General features: G+C 37.2%; 1 protein-coding gene across 2 annotated transcripts in view; it reads right to left on the bottom strand.

Moving 5' to 3' along the window:
- ASXL2 (ASXL transcriptional regulator 2) overlaps positions 1 to 17,730 on the bottom strand; it is a 141,965-nt gene that overhangs the window by 36,347 nt on the left and 87,888 nt on the right. For both annotated transcript variants that reach the window (XM_028099391.2, XM_088026356.1), the window contains one exon: positions 2,651 to 2,766. In XM_028099391.2, coding sequence (XP_027955192.2) covers positions 2,651 to 2,766 — 116 coding nt within the window. The remainder of the gene's footprint in view (positions 1 to 2,650; positions 2,767 to 17,730) is intronic.

Genomic DNA, 17,730 nt, shown 5'->3' on the forward strand with positions numbered 1-17,730 from the left:
TCACTCACAATATCCAGATTATTCTAGGTTAGTGCAAAATTTAATAGAACCATTTGTTCTCATCTATTCCTGCTATGATGGTGTAAATTCAGACACATGATAGAAACAGAGTAACTTATAGCCTATTTAAGAACTGTATTCAGTTTTTTCCTCCCTCAGTAGTTTACAAACTCTATTCCTAATTCTATTTTAAAATTAAAAAAACAACCACCTTTATCGTTATACAGGATACCTTATATTGAAGTAATTTTTCTCACCTAATACTATAAAAAACTTACACTGGAGGCAAGGTCTTACTTTACATACCAACAACCTAATTTACATACTTTTCCATACTGGTATTCTTTAAAGAAAATACATTCGACTCTTGGGATTATAGGAGTATAATACAGGAGTAGTAAACATGTCATGCATTATCTAACAAGGTTTAGGAAAATACATGCCTTTTTCCTGTGGAAGGAAGCATCTTACACTTCTTAAAATCTTTCAAAAAATTTATAAAAATACAACTGCTATGAGATTAATCCAGGCAGACAGCAATAAATCCTATCAAATTTCTGAAACTCTTTTAATAAAAGCGCTTTTGCTTTAAATACTTCTTTTAATATTTTAAGGCCTACATAATTTTTAAAAATTTCAATTACATAATACATGATTATATCTTTACCATTTAATTCAAACATGAAGTTAAACTCTCTTGACCACCACTCAGTCTTGTCCCCTAATCTTCAGAGATAACTACAGTCAATTTATTTTTCCTTATTGAGTTTTGTTTTTTTTTTTTACACTAATGTGTGTTTCTAATAAAAATATAATATTGTGGGGCGCCTGGGTGGCTCAGTCATTAAGCGTCTGCTTCGGCTCAGGTCATGATCCCAGGTACTGGGATCAAGGTCCACATCGGGCTCCCTGCTCAACAAGAAGACTGCTTCTCCCTCTCCCACTCCCCCTGCTTGTGCTCCCTCTCTGTCTCTCTCTCCCTGTCAAATAAATAAATAAAATCTTTAAATATATATGTGTATATATATAATATTGTTTTGTAGGTATGTGTTTGTTTTTATCAATGGTATTACACTCTATATGTTGTAATACAACTAATTTTAGTGATTCAACATTACAGTGTGATGATGCTTCCAGGTCTATATACATAAAACAAACACATTACAAACTTGATCTTGCATATAGAAATGGCATCATTTACGAAGGAATTCCCTAACTGATATATATTTGGTTACTTGCAAGTTTTTGCTGTTACAAACTTGAATGCAAATATTTTTCTGTGTGTATGTGTGTAACTGGTATGGATATTTGTATTTTTCTAACCTAAGTTCCAAAATGTTCAAATGCTTAGTCATGGGGTATGTGCCTTCACAATTTTAATAATCACAAGATTTCTTTCCAAAGTACAATAATTTATATTCCATCAGCAAACTACCAGTAGCCATTTTTCTATACACTTGCCAATGCCTGATAATTAAGTTCTTCAGTTTATACCAATCTGAGGAAAAAAGTAGTCTGTCACGTTCAGTTATTAGTGAATCTGTATTTATTGACCATTTGCATTTCAAAAAAAAAAAGTTCTTTGAAAAGCCCAATAACACAGACCAATGGCAAGTAGCACTGGGGAAAAAAAGATATATTATAAGTGAACAACACTGAGGAACGAAAAAGAAACATAAAGGAATGCTACTACAATTTTATGCAAATATTTTAAAAGTCAGATGAAATGGGCCATTTTCTAAGAGAAATAAATATCCAAAATTAAGAAAAAGATTTTTTCCAAAATTAGTTCAAAAAGCAGGAATCAAATCAGATCAGTAACAAATGAAACTGAAGTGCTAAGAAAACAATTCTATAATTATTTTCCAAAAATCTAGAAAAATGCAGAGAGCTACCCAGCTTATTTTATAATGCTAGAACCATCCTGATTCCAAAATTGTACAAGAATTGTACAAGAAAACAGCAAAATCCAAGCAGAAATCTTAAAAAAGAAAAATCCATAACATATTAAAAAATATGGAACAAACATGTAGAGTTTATTCCTGAAACTAAGTATATGTTAACATTAGAAAATCTAGTCATGGAAGTCTGTATATTAGCAATTTTAAAGAGAAAAGCTACCTGATCATCTCCATAAATGCTGAATAAAACAAAGCCAAAAAGTTCAACACCTATTCATAATTTACCCACAAACATGCATACAAACAAAAACCTCTTAGCAAATTAGGAACAAATAAAGAGCTTTTAAAATGTGATAAAAAGGGGCGCCTGGGTGGCTCAGTCGTTAAGCGTCTGCCTTCAGCTCAGGTCATGATCCCAGGGTCCTGGCATCGAGCCCGGCATCAGGCTCCCTGCTCTATGGGAAGCCTGCTTCTCCCTCTCCCACTCCCCCTGCTTGCGTTCCCTCTCTCACTGTCTCTCTCTCTGTCAAATAAATAAATAAAATCTTTAAAAAAAAATGATAAAAAGACTAGCTACCACAAACCTATAGCACACAAGTACATAAATTATTAAATCCAAAGTGGGAAACTGCATGAAATTTTTCCTTAAAAGGACCTAATGCCCTTTCAAGAAATTTTCAATGACTTCTAGAATCATGAATTTTTAATGCAGGAGATAAGACTTGATAAACACAGGCTAGCATGATTACCTGCTTTAGTGCCTTCTTGCTGTGCTTCTGTGATGGAGAAATGACTTTACCTGCTGGAATGGTAGGTGATGGGCAGCCTGACTGGGGAGAAGATGGCTGTGACAGTCTAGACGATACTAGTGGGGAGAAAAATGACAATAAATAATGTGGTTATCAGAGTTGACATCAAGCACCATTCCTTCCCCAATCATATGCTGCTACCTGTATTAAGAACTGTGACCAAACACTTTTGGGAAGGATCTTCTTTTTGGAGTTCTACTGCAAACAGCCTCCCTTTTCAGTTTATTTCCTCAGAAAGCTCTAGTGAAGGATGATAGGATGGGGAAGGGATGGGAGTTAGTATTCATTACTTTTTATTCTTTGATTTTTCAATAGACTGATTGAAACAGGAAGCAGAATATAAACCATGAGTCATCAAATTAGGTAAAACTTAGAGAAGATTCTAGAGCCTGTTGGATAGCATGTATGTTAAGGTAAATCTAATGACAACATGATATCATGAAAGAGCCCTGGGCTGACAGACTGGGTCCCAGTTTTCCCTATCTTTAAAATGAAGGCAATAAGGCCACTCCACCTCAAAAACTCTACTACAGCTTTAATTCTTAGTATTATTTCATCTCTTAAATCAACAGTTTCAGGCCTACCAGTGTGAGAGGATGCTTTAGGATTTCTCTCATGGAAGCAATGTACATTTGCACAGGGTGAAATTTCTCTCTACTTCATCACTACTTGTTTTATACCTCATCAGAGCTTGGCCAAACCTTAGTCTTATATGAATAACGGTTTTCCCTTCAGGAGCCTATTATACTAAAATAGCAATTAGATTTTTATATTCTGTAAAGTTCAGCAGTGCATTACTCATGATAAGAGATAACGAAGAAAATGCTGATTCAGACCCCTTAATAACAGAAATAATAAAATAGCAATCGCTACTGCTAGTGATAACTCTGGAAGAGTAAGTACATGCTTACTAACACCTTCTCCTTCCATAGTAATTGGACTAAAAAGGCCCGGATAGCAAAATGGGATTTCGTGGTATGGCTAAAAGCTTGAAGATACCATATAAAGTATGTCGGTGGGTAGCTACCTGACATAAAAATGCAGAAGCATGGTTCACTGGAATATACAAATTTGGGAAAACAGCTTTTCAACATATTTTTATAAATCCTAAGAAAGGAATACACGGTAGATAACATTTAAAGAGGACAATACTAAGAAGGTGACTTTTCATACTTGGCATACCTGACTTTGCACTCCCACCCTTAGGATAAGGTTTATATATGGGAAAGAACTGACATAAAATGCAACATTAAGAAAAAATTCACTGTGATATATCATACAAAAATAAAGTTCTTGAGATAACTGAGCAGCGAAAAGAAACCACATCCTCAGTCTACTTACGTTAACGAATTTTAAAAAACAACAGCTTTACTAAGATTTATATAACACACAACTCACCTAAAGTGTAAAAATTCAATGGCTTTGGTTAAAAGTTGTGCAACCATCACCAGAATCTATTTTCACCACCCACAAAAAGCCCTGCACTGGTTGGCTATCACCCCTCTTTCCCTAACTATGCCCCTAGTGCTATGCAATCACTAATCTACTTTCTGTCCTTATGCATTTGCCTATTCTAGACCTTTCATATAAATGGAATCATTAATACGTGCTCTTTTGTGACTGGCTTTTTTCACTGACCATGTTTTGAAGTTTGATCCATACTAAAGCATGTATCAATACTTCGTTTTTATCATCGAATAACAGACCATTGTATGCATATGCTGCATTTTGTTTATTCATTAGCTGATGGACATTTGGGTTGTTTCCCCTTCTGGCCACTCTGAACACTCATTAGCATGATTTTGTGTTGGACATATATTTTCAATTCTTCTGTGTTCAGATCTTAAAGTAGAATTGCTGGGTCTTATATCAACTCTATGTTTAACTTTTTGAGGAACTGTCAAAATGTTTTCCAAGATGGCTATACCATTTTCACAATTCTACAGGAATGTATGAGGGTTCTAATCCTTCTCAACACTTGTTATTGCCTGTCTTTTTGATTTGACCAATGTTTCTAAAGGGACATAATAAAAATAAAGACTATTAATATTTGACTATGTTCATTCTTTTTAATGGTTTGCAGAAATCTGAAAATATATTATTTCCTTACCCACCTCAAATACCACCTGAAAATAAACAGAAAACAAACAAAATAATTCCATTAGTGTATATAAGAATTCCACTTTGCAGCCTGAAAAAGAGACAATAAAGCTATCTGTAGTTACCCCGGCAAACTATTTGGACTGTTCCCCCTTAAGGCAAAAGCCCTTTCTAACAAATGAACCATAGACATTATCTCAAGCCAGCTGAAGTAAATCATGAAAATTTCAGGACCCACCAGTAAGGAACATCTCCCAGAATTGACTTAATGCCAAGTACAGGTCTCAACTTCTATGAAAGTTAAACTTTGTCCTAACTTTTAAATATTAAAGGCTTAAGCACATGCTGGGAAACTTCTCTCTCGTAATTACTTTTAGTGGCTACACTGACAGGCACAATTTTATTAATAAGAGCAACCAAAAGTAACTATCTTGTATGCCTCTAACAGCATGCTAGGTTCATCTGAACAGAATTTCACTGAACTACCCTCTAAGGTGGGTACAAGTCCTTTCTATTCCCACCCAAACTCTTGCAATTCTATCCCGAGAACTAAATAATATATTTGGATTAGCATCCTTACTGACATTTTTCTACACAAATAAAAATATGAAAAGATTTTTAAGGACATATATCTATTTTTAAAAGGTTTTATTTATTTATTTGAGGCAGAGAGAGAAAGAGAGAAGCACAAGCGGGGGGGGGGGTACCACGGGGAGAGGGAGAGGCAGACTCCCCACTGAGCAGGAAGACTGACACTGGGCTCAATCCAAGGACATATATTTATACATAAATTTCAAATATACACATTCTTTGTATATTGTAATATCATCTAAATTTTGCATATCAGGAAATTTAATTAGCTTGCCAGAGGACTCAGACATTAAGGGGCACAACCAAGATCCAAACTCAGTATATTTTCAAAATGAGTGGGTACTTGTGGGCTGAATGGTGGCCACCCAAAAGTTATGCCCTAATCCTCAGAATCTGTGCATGTTACATTATTTGGAAAAAGAGTCTTGGCAGATGTAATTAAGTTAAGGATCTTGAGATGAGATCATCCTGGATTATCTCAAGTGTCCTAAATCCAATGACACAGAGGACAGACAGAAAAGAAGGTGATGTGAAGACAGGCAGAGATTATAGTGATGTGGCCACAAGGCAAGTAAGTCAGCAACCACCAGAAGCTAAAAAATACAAGAAACAGAGTTCTCCCCTAGAGCCTCCACAGGGAGTATGGCCCTGCTGACACCCTGATTTCAGACTTCTGGCCTCCAGAACATGAGAAAGTAAATTTTATTGTCTTTTTTTTCCCCTAAGATTTATTTATTTATTTGACAGAGAGAGAGACAGCGAGAGAGGGAACACAAGCGGGGGAGTGGGAGAGGGAGAAGCGGGCTTCCTGCTGAGCAGGGAGCCTGATGCTGGACTCGATCCCAGGACCCTGGGATCATGACCTGAGCCGAAGGCAGACGCTTAACGACTGAGCCACCCAGGTGCCCCTAAATTTTGTTGTCTTTAGAGGCATGTAGTTGGTGGTAATTTGTTACAGCAGTCTCAGAAAGCTAATAGTACATAAAACTGATTTTGAAGTGTCATCATCAACCCATAGATGTTTAAGTATTTAAAATGTTTAAATCAAAACCAATCATTACAAATTTGGCATTCAAACTGTAACCTTTTGGTTTTGTGGCCAAGCCTTCAAGTTGTAAACCATCTCTGGGACATGACCTCAGCAGTATCCAGCTTCCTCGCTATCTGCCAAAGAAAGTGTCTCAGGCAACCTTGCATATTTTTTTGCCCAACTTGGATCAGCCACTTCTCCAAAGACACTGGTATCTTTTAAATGTAAATGTTATTAAAAGACCATGTGCTGCAGGGTAGGGGGTGCGCACTGCTACGGGGTTACCACTGGTTCTAGGACTTTTCAATGGTTAGAACAAGAAAGCCCTTTTTTTAAGAAAGACAAAAATAAATTCATGGATGGATACCAAATTAAATTTAAGGTTACAGGACTGTCACCTAACTTTTCTGATTCTATAATTCTATCACTTCTCTTCTTCCTTGATAATCCTGGTTCCTGATAACATTACTATAATTATTAATTTGCTTTCTACTATAGATCTAATTTCAAAGAAACCGTACCTATTACTGAAAATAAGACTATCGAATGCAGTTTAAGATTTATTGATGTTTGGTCTCCTATAACTAAGATTCCAAGCAACTTACTTATGTCACTATGCCACAAATTTGACATATTCTTGAGTTTGCTTTGTTTCATATTTCTAGAAAGTACATTTTATTTTATTAAGATTTTATTTATTTATTCATGAGAGAGAGAGAGAGAGAGAGAGAGAGAGAGAGAGAGAGAGGCAGAGGGAGAAGCAGGCTCCCAAGGAGCAGGGAGCCCTATGCGGGACTCCATCCCAGGACCCTGAGATCATGACCTGAGCCAAAGGCAGACACTTAACCATCTGAGCCACTCGGGCACCCCTAGAAAGTACATTTTAAAAACTTGTAATTATTGTAAAGCGATAAAACTGACTTCCATATAAGTCTAGCTCCCTCCCCTGTATACACCCTTTTATTATTTCTCTTCCTGTTTATGAAATCATTTATATTAATTTGTATCCTTCCACTGTTTTTATACTTGTATTTTTGTTTTGGTGAAAACAGTATAGGTATTTTAATACTTTTACTCATTTCTTTAAGCAAAAAATCAAGTACATAAGCTGTCTAGAATACTGATTTTTTAAAACTTAAAATAATTAATATACCTTGGGGAACATTCTAGAACAGAATATAGAGATCTACCACATTCCTTTTAATAGGTACACAGAATTCCATTGTGCAGATGTGCTATAATTACTTCAACCAGAATGATGAGTATATTGGTTCTTTCTGGATTTTTGCTCTTATTACTACAATGTCCTAACCAGTGGCTCTTAAGGTGTTACACGAAGAAAAACAATCAGTATTTTAAAATCTGTTGGAGGGGCACCTGGGTGGCTCAGTCAGTTAAGAGTCTGCCTTCAGGGGTGCCTGGGTGGCTCAGTTGGTTAAGCGACTGCCTTCAGCTCAGGTCATGATCCTGGAGTCCCCGGATCGAGTCCCACATCGGGCTCCTGGCTCCGCGGGGAGCCTTCTTCTCCCTCTGACCCTCTCCCCTCTCATGCTGTTTCTCTCCCGCTCGCTCTCTAAAAAATAAATTAAAAAAACTTAAAAAAAAAAAAAAAAGAGTCTGCCTTTGGCTCAGGTCATAATCCCAGGGTCCTGGGATGATGCCCCACACATCAGGCTCCTTACTCAGCAGGGAGCCTGCTTCTCTCTCTCCCTCTGCCGCTCCCCCGTGCTCGTTCTCTCTCAAATAAATAAATAAAATCTTTAAAAAAATAAAAATAAAATAAAAAATCTTTTGGAAATGCAAATTACTAGATCCCAGCCTAGATCTACTGAATCAGAAACTCTGAAGATAGGGCTCAGGAATCTGTCGAAATAAACACCTAATTCTGATGCATGCTCAAATTTGAGAAGCGTTAGTTTAAGCTATGCTGTTTTGTATTGCTGACGTATCTGTGGACTGATTCTGAGAGGTGGGTTTGCTGAGTCAGGGGATAAAATCACATGCTTCCAGAAACAGTTTAAAAAGTTTCATTATTCTCAGGTTTTAAAAGGAACTCACCATGTTTTCCTTTAGTACTTGGTTTCATGTTTTACATTATATCTCTCATTTGTTTGGAATTTATCCTAGAGTATGGTATGAAAAATGAACCCATTTCCACCTTTTTTGGAAATTCAGTTCTAACACCTTTGCACATATCTTACAAAGGTCATGCTCAGAGTTTCTGCTGTTGTAGTTATTTTGAATGTGTTCCCTTTATCTAAATATGGCTGGTTGCCAAATATTTTTATTTACATCTGCTACTTTACCAAATTCTTTACCTTCTTCATCAGTCTTTATCTCCACTGATTCTTTTGTCATAACTCTTTTGGGTAAGGTACATAACTGTACCATCCGCACATTGAAGTAGTTTCCCCCTTTTTTGTTGCTCACTGTTCCAACTGCTTCTCTTGCTTCCTTGTGTTGAGATCTAAGAACTGAGATACTGGGCACCTTGTTCTTGACTTCTAGCTCAAGAGCAAGCCACTAGTGTTTCCCCATTAAGATGCTGGTTTTCTGACTCAGTTATTATGTTAAAGAAGTATCCATCAATTCTCAATTTTATTGAGTACTGAATTTACATAAAGGCCTTTCAGCAAGTATAGAAATGGCAATAGGATTTTCCATATCATCTACTAATATGATGAATAATAATGGATTTCCCAGTAGTGAATCAGACTTACAACCTAAAACCCCATTTGTTTAGGATTTATAATTTTTAACGTATGGTTGGATTTTATATGCTAACTTTAAGATTTTCCCTCAGTATTCCCAAGATGGTGCTGTACTCTAAAAAGTTTTGAAATTTTACTTCCTAAAAGAATCTGAATAATATAAACTATTCCTGCACTGGAATAGTTTTTAAAACATTAGGCTTGTTTGATCCTTTAACATATGGTTGAATTTCCCTGAAAAGCCATTTAAGTATGTTGTTCAATTGAAGGGGAGCTCTTCTATATCCCTATTGGTACGAAAATTTATCGTTTAGATTTTCTATCTCTATTGGGTTCAATTTTTATGCATTCTATTTTCCTACAAAATCATTCCATTTCATCTAAGTTCTTAAAGCACTGTGGAAAAGTCTCATGTTTTACATTTTTCTTGTTTGGGTATTTACTTCAACCTGAATTTGTTTATTTAGGTCTTTTCTGTTTTTTAAAAAAGGTAAATCAGTGCTTTGTTCAATGCATACCACAAATTTTGTTATGTTGTGTTTTCACTTTTATTCAGTTCAAAATATTTAAAAATTTCTCGAGATTTCTTCTTTGACCCACGTTTTACTCAGTGTGTTGTTTAAGCTCCATGTATTTTCCAATTTTCCAGTTATCTTTCTTTTTAAAAGATTTTTATTTATTTGAGAGTGCGCACATGCACAAACTGGGGGGAGGGGCAGCAGATCACGATGAGCAGTCAGCCTGACGTGGGGCTTGATCCCAGGACCCCAGGATCACGACCCAAGATGAAGACAGACATAACCGACTGAGCCACCCAGGCACCCCTCCGGTTATCTTTCTGTTACTGATTTCTAGTTTAATTGTGAACTGAGAGCAGACATTAGATCATTTCCATCCCTTTAAATTTGTTAAGGCATGTTTTATGGCCCAGAAGAAAGGATTTTCATGTCAGTGAGAGCGGCAATTTTCTTAAGGATGTGCTGGATTATATTAAAATTGAGAAATTCGTCAAAAGACACTTTTCAGAGAGTAAAATGACAGGACATAAAGAGGGAGACGTTACTTACAAGATATATATTCAATAAGGGAATATATGAAAAACTACAAGTCACTAAGGAAAAGATGACCCATGAAAAATGGAAAAGACTGGAAAAGGCACTGCATAAGAGAGGATATCCAAATGATTCATAATGAAAAGGACTCCAATTCTGTTGGCCATCATGAAAGTACAACTTAAAACCACATGGAACACTATTATACACTAACCAAAGTCTAAAATTTAGAAGGCTGACAATTAGTGAGCATGTGAAATAGCTGGAACTCACGCATTACTGGTGGGGGGTATAAATTGGTAGAACCACTCTGAAAAACTGTCTGGCAGCATACACTATAGTTAATTCTGCTCCCAAGTACATACCCAGAAGAAACGAGTACAAAAAGACATACAAAAGCATTCACAGTAGAATAGGCAAAAACTAGAAATAACCTAATGTTCATCAATGGTAGGATAGATAAGTAGAGCTACTGGGGGAGAACAGTTATGGAATACAGTTTTAAGAACTTGATGAATATACACAAAAACATGGATGAAAACTTACAAACATTATTTGGGCCAAAAAAAGAAAAGGCATGATTTGATTTAAGTTTAAAACCAGCTTCTGGTTCTGCTCCAGACACATCTTCTCTATACTATCATAAATTATTACAGTGGTTACTTTGGGGCAATGGTTATTACCAGAAGGGAGCACAGAGAGGACTACTGGGGTGTTGACAATGTTTTGTTCTTTGATCTGAATGATGGTTCACGGTGTTGTTCCATTTGTGAAAATTCAACAAGCTGCATAAGGTGCATTTTTCTGAATATATATAATTTAATAAAAAATTTTAAACAGGTAAAACTACATTGACAGAAGTCAGGACAATAGTTACTTCTGAGGAAGGATGAGCAGTGACTGAGAGCTGGCCTAATGCCTCTGCAGTGCTAGTAAAGAATCATTACAGGGGCCCCTAGGTGGCTCAGTCATTAGGCGTCTGCCTTAGGCTAAGGTCATGATCTCAGGATCCTGGGATGGAGCCCCGCATCAGGCTTCCTGCTTGGCAGGAAGTCTGCTTCTCCCTCTACCCACTCCCCCTGCTTGTGTTCCCTCTCTTGCTGTGTCTCTGTCAAATAAATAAATAAAATCTTTAAAAAAAAATCATTACCGTTCATTATTTACTCATGAAGGTAGAGTTATTTTCCACTCTCAATTCAAAAAAGGGGGAACAAGATCATTTTATGTTTTTCTTCCTTTAGAGGAGGAATGTAGTCCAAAGACTGGTCGGCTATATGATAAATACAAAAAGTGAGAACAAGCGTTTAGGTATTTTCATAGAAATTTGACACTGCTGGGCCATTTTTATTATAAGTGTCCATAATGGATAGAGGAGGGAAGAGAATAGTACTTTGTGATGAAAAGTTTGAGAATAAATCAGCTAGCTGGGGAGGGGAGGATGCAGGGTAAGGGATGTGTGGGAAGGGCATGGGAATAGTGCCCAGAGTTACAAAATAAGGAACCAAGATTTCCTAGGGCTACATTTTAAAAAGGATAAAGATATTAAGAATAGGGCACTTTGAAAAATGAACATTAAAGGCTGCATTTTAACTTCATCAAGCCCCTATTTATAATCTTTTTTTTTTAAAACAAATGACATTTATTTCTTGGTAGATATTATCTGTACTGCAGGTAATTTCAGTGTACAAATTCATGTGCAAGACACATATTTCTGTAGTTTCCATTATCAGCACAAAGCAGTGGGAGATCAAACCTTTGTTACGATTTTTTGCCTTCCCTCCATTCCAATATTTCCTGGGTTTCACAGACCATTGGTTAGTGCTAGGACACCAGTGTTTTGGCCCACAAAGTCCCACAAGGACTGAGACATTGTTCATAATCCTATCTTACAAAGTGGCACTTGGAGAAAAATAATCCCTCACACTTCTATACTACTTCAAATAAAACCAATTAATGCCACCAATTAATCTCATCCTGTATCAAGGAAATCTACTACCCAGAACAAATGATTTTCAAGAGTGAAATGGAAATGAACGCTTTTTTTTTTTTAAGATTTTATTTATTTGAGAGAGAGAGAGAGAGAAAAAGGGAAAGAGAGCGTGAGCAGGGGGGAGGGGCAGAGGAAGAAGCAGGCTCCCCGGGGCTCGATCCCAGAACCCTGGGATCATGACCTAAGCCAAAGGCAGACGCCCAAACAACTGAGCCACCCAGCTGCCCCAGAAATGAATGTTTTTAACCCAAATACCAGTGACTAGAAAACTGAACTAACATAAATGTAGAGGTCACTTTTAGGCAACAGGCTTGAGCAATGGAATGTTGAACAAGGCAAAAGGGCCCACCTCGGCCCCCCAGATTGAATACAGAAGGGCCCATCAGGGGACCCACCTCAAAATATCCATAAGCCCTAACTGACCAATGGGCTACTTACAACCAGGCACAGTTACCAAAAACGGGGAATATTCCATACATCCCCATCTGTCCTAACTCTCCCCCTTTAAAAAGAGTCCTCACCACCACCTCGTGCAGATATTCCCTCCTTTGCTGTCCTGCCCACTGCTCCCTTGTGGTGTATTCAGTAAACTTCGATCTCCTTCGTTCTGCCTCAGGTGAATTCTTTGACTGCCCGTGCTACCAGCGCCACCAGCTTCCACCTGATTGTCGCCCCACATTTGGGGGCCCCCATCCAATTGGAAGAGACACCACAATAAACAATAGTCAGTAGAAAAATGCCCCCATCCAATTGGGAGAGACACCACAATAAACAATAGTCAATAGAAAAACAAATCAAAGCTAGTGTATTTAATGAACTGGAATTTAAATAAAAACTTGAAAAAACAGTAATAATAAAAATAAATTAAAATTTAAAAAAGCCAGTGTACTAACTCAGATCTTAAATGGACAAGAGGAGGAAACCAACAGCAAAAGGTCTATAAACAAAAATTTTGTTCCCTGGGGCACCTGGGTGGCTCAGTCGGCTAAGCATCTGCCTTCAGCTCAGGTCATGATCCCAGGGCCCTGGGATTGAGTTCCGTGTTGGGCTCCCTGCTGGGCCGGGAGCCTGCTTCTCCCTCTGCCTGCGGCTCCCCCTGCTTGGGTTCTCTCTGTCAAAAAAAATCTTTTAAAAAAATGTTTTTTTGGTTCCTCTTGGTATGTGGCTATGAAAATTTGAAACAGTCAGCGGGGTTGCTATTCTCTGATCCATACATACTACATTTCTTTTTTTTTTTTTTTTAAAGATTTTATTTATTCATTTGAGACACAGAGATACAGAGAGAGAGAGAGAAAGCATGAGCAGGGAGAGAGGCAGAGGGAGAAGCAGGCTCCTCGCTGAGCCAGGAGCCCGACACGGGGCTCGATCCCAGGACCCCGGGATCATGACCTGAGCCGAAGGCAGATGCTTAACCATCTGAGCCACCCAGGCACCCCTACATACTACATTTCTTAAATCTCCTAAGAAATCACTTTATGCAGAGCAATACCCTATAAATAATGGAGACTAGCACTAAAGAAGAACAGTCTGATCCCTACTTCTTTCTCCTTCTTTCTTTCCACAAATCTCCTTTTCCACCCAAACTTATCTTCATATGGCCTTCTTTCTACCTTCTTGTCTTTGTATGTTTTCTTTCCGTGATACATCCTGTCTTCCTTAGAGGTTATACTCCCAACAGAAGGAAGTATATTAAAATATTCTATAGCTCACATAATACTAACCCAGTTAGTTAACAACTTCCTTCTCTAATGCTGCCATAACATGACACATATTAACACTTGTTATTTATTAAAGTCATTTGCTAACTGTCTGCTTCTTTTTCTATACCTCTAGATATGGATGGGGCCCACACCTTATTTAAACTGGTTTCCCAAATACCTGGCAAATAGTACATACGTACTGGACAAAGAATGAGTGTGGCAAGCAGTCTAAATAGAGATATTTCTTTGATTTTTTTTTTTAAGATTTTATTTATTTATTTGACAGAGAGACACAGCGAGAGAGGGAACACAAGCAGGGGGAGTGGGAGAGGGAGAAGCAGGCTCTCTGTGGAACAGGGAGCCGAAGGCGGGGCTCGATCCCATCATGACCCAAGCCGAAGGCAGACGCCCAACAACTAAGCCACCCAGGCACCCCTATTTCTTTGACTTTGTAAGTAAACTAATGAATGGCCTAAATAATACTTCTCAAGATTATATCCTGATCTACTGGTCCTCCAATGTGGACTGCTCAACACTTAAAAGCTCTCTTATTTAGGAACATTTTTAGTATTGGATTAGGAAAAAAAATGCTTGCTTTCATATAAATACATAGACATAATAAAATATTAACAATTTTTTTAAATATTAACAAACTCTGATCGAAAGACCCACAGTTACTTGTTACTTGATTTAAAAACCAGCCCCCCCACCCCGAGTAGAGAAATGAGTTTTTAAGCTTAAAATTATTTCCAGAAAATTATTTAAAACAAATTTGTAACTTGAGGCTTGAGCTCAAAACTCTAAGATCGAGACCTGAACCAAGATCAAGACCTGAACTGAGATCAAGAGCCGGACGCTTAACCAACTGAGCCACCCAGGCGCCCCTAGAACTTGAGGCACTTAAAGCCAGTTTTACATAGTTTACTGAAATAGTCTCAGGTTGCTGGACAATTACTACTACCCACTGAGTACACATTCATACGGTACTACTTTTCAGATATATTACAGCATGGAGAATTTTCCATTTCAATGGATATTATATTGAACAAGGTCAAAAGGATACAGACTATCCACATTAGATACCTTTGAATTAAAGGCTTTACTGAATAATCCCTATTTTATTTCTTCCTGAAGATATTCAATGGGCCCCTCTCAAGTATTAGAAATACTATCAGAAATAATGAAGCAATAACATCAAAATTGAAGTTTAGCCTTCTATAGTTGAAGGATTAAAAGCTGAAAGACTGATTAACAACCGAGGTATCCAAAATTGTTTGAATCTTCCTAAACAGCAATCCCTCTCTTAAGGGAGAGTTTTTATTTTCACCAGTCTGTCTTTTGAGGAATTTTATTTCCAGAAGTTAAAAGACTGTTAACTTCCCACACCAAGTGCAGTCTACCTCAAATTTGGCAGGCTGTGGCTACTGATTAATATTCAAACAATCCCCTAATCAAAGATGGAGAGGCCATACCTGAGCACCGTTCCTTGCTTCTGGGTACCCTACCTATCCAAGTCCTAACAGTAGAGCCATGTTTAACACATGACAGAGCTAAAACCTCTGACTCAGCCACCAACCACACCACAGAAAAAGAGAAGATCTCTCTCAAAGATTGCTCTCCATGTAAGTTAACTTTGCCCAAAGGAGTTTTTCTCCCGAGTATACTTTTTAAAGGAAACATTATATACATAATCATCCCCATTCAGTAAACTTACATACAGAAATGGTTATTAGAGGGCAGGCAGGTCTTTGGTATTTGAAATTAACTCCAAACACAGTATTTATCAAATTCCTGATTTAAAGTAATTTTGAACAAGCAATTAAATTAACATTAGTTTATGCCCCTGGAAAGAATTAGTAATTCCTTGTAAGTAAAAAGGTGTATTTTACATAATTAATTTTTTTCTTAAGACACTTTAAAAGCAGGCCAAAATTTAATAAACTTTCTCTACCAGAAGATAAAAATACTTCTATCGTTGCTTCATACAGCAATATTTATATTTTATTTTGGGGAAAAGGCAGAGACTTTGCTTAGCTATGATTCTGCAAAACAAAGCAACAGAAAAAGTTGATTTTAATCTTTTTTTCTGAATTTATTCCACCTTACCTTGGCTTGGAATTCCATAAAGCTCTTCTCTGAACATTGTTTCCTGTCTGATAATTAGGAACCCAAACTATGAACTTCTAAGTTCTTCCACTTTACATGGAAATCAATAAACTAGTTTTAATATTGGACTGAATTTCAAAGTTCTGTTCTCTGTTCCTATCTGGTTAAAAGGTGTATCTATTATCAAGAGAGTTTCTATTGATTTTCAACTAGAAGTATCAGTTTTGCTGTCAGAACTCTTTATTTTTGTACATAAAAGGAAGTGGGTTTTGATACTATCTCAATGTTCTTCCTGTCTTACAATGCATTTGAATTAAAATGATGTCAGACTGAGAGTAAAAACCCTAAATAAGACAAAGAAATAGGCACAATTACTTTGCTTTACCTTTATTAATAACTGTAACTGATTTAGAACTGCTCTGTTGCACGCTGCTCCTATCACTGCTAACTACAAACTTTCCACATTAATCTCCACTGGAGAACAAAAACGTTCAGAGATTATATAATATGTACCTAAAAATTTACATATCTATGCCACATACCATATGTATGACCCATGAACAAGAGAAGCACATCCTATGAGAAACTAAATCATTCCTCATTGTTGGTCACTCAGCAAAGAGTAAACATGAATTCCATATGACATTACGTTCACCTCTTACCTTCACCATCCAAACACCATATATAGCCCATTCTACTCCCAGTTTAAGAGACTACCTATAATGAGAAAAGATCTTCACAGAACATCTCATCTTAATGTAAACTGAGGATAAATATTCAATAATGCGATAATTTCTAGAAGAGGAATGAATACAAAGGCAGTTCAGTAACAGTTTATCTGGACCACAATTCTGAATTTGCTATTACTTTGCTGTTAAATATCTTCTATTATAATGCCAAATATAGTGCAAGGTTATGCTATTTAAATCTATTAACCTATTGACAATGGGATTCTGTTGTTATTTCTTAGATCTTCCTGTATTGCAATAAATACACCTGAATTTCTTAGAGATCACCTTTAACAAACATGTAACAGCCACTACTCAAAACAGCTACTGTAGCATATATGGCTATTGAAAAGTGAAAAGGAATGACCTCTGAGACCATGATTCTGTTCCCAAATTCACTAGTCTGGCCTACTTAGTTACTGATTTTCCTGTCTTTAGACATATCCAGAAATTGTGAATCTTGGGGCGCCTGGGTGGCTCAGTCGTTAAGCATCTGCCTTCAGCTCAGGTCATGATCCCGGGGTCCTGGGATCGAGCCCCGCATCGGGCTCCCTGCTCCGCGGGAAGCCTGCTTCTCCCTCTCCCACTCCCCCTGCTGGTGTTCCCTCTCTCGCTGTGTCTCTCTGTCAAATAAATAAATAAATAAAATCTTAAAAAAAAAAAAAAAGATCCTTAGTAGACTCTGAGGAGTATAAGGCCCTGGACCACACCTCCTTTCACTACTGATTTAAAATCTATCTCAAGAATACTGGTTACAGGAGCTAGCTTTACCTTGACTTTATTCCATTTGTTCCTAACATCTGAGGTCTGGGTTACTCTCCAAGTGATCGTGATCTTAAAGCTAAAATCGTCTGATTACAAAATTTGCCCAAATTGTATGTGTGGTAGCTTTACCAGAGAACACAAATGATGCCACCAATTATCTTAGTTATCTCCAGGAGTAGCACACACATGAATGCAGGGACGGTAATGAATCAGACAATTTTTCTGATGCAGTTCCAAATCAAAAGTT

Source organism: Eumetopias jubatus, unplaced genomic scaffold (genome assembly GCF_037043125.1).
Source record: "Eumetopias jubatus isolate StellerSeaLion01/CBP00866 unplaced genomic scaffold, mEumJub1_p1.0 scaffold_9, whole genome shotgun sequence".
Lineage (NCBI taxonomy): Eukaryota > Metazoa > Chordata > Mammalia > Carnivora > Otariidae > Eumetopias > Eumetopias jubatus.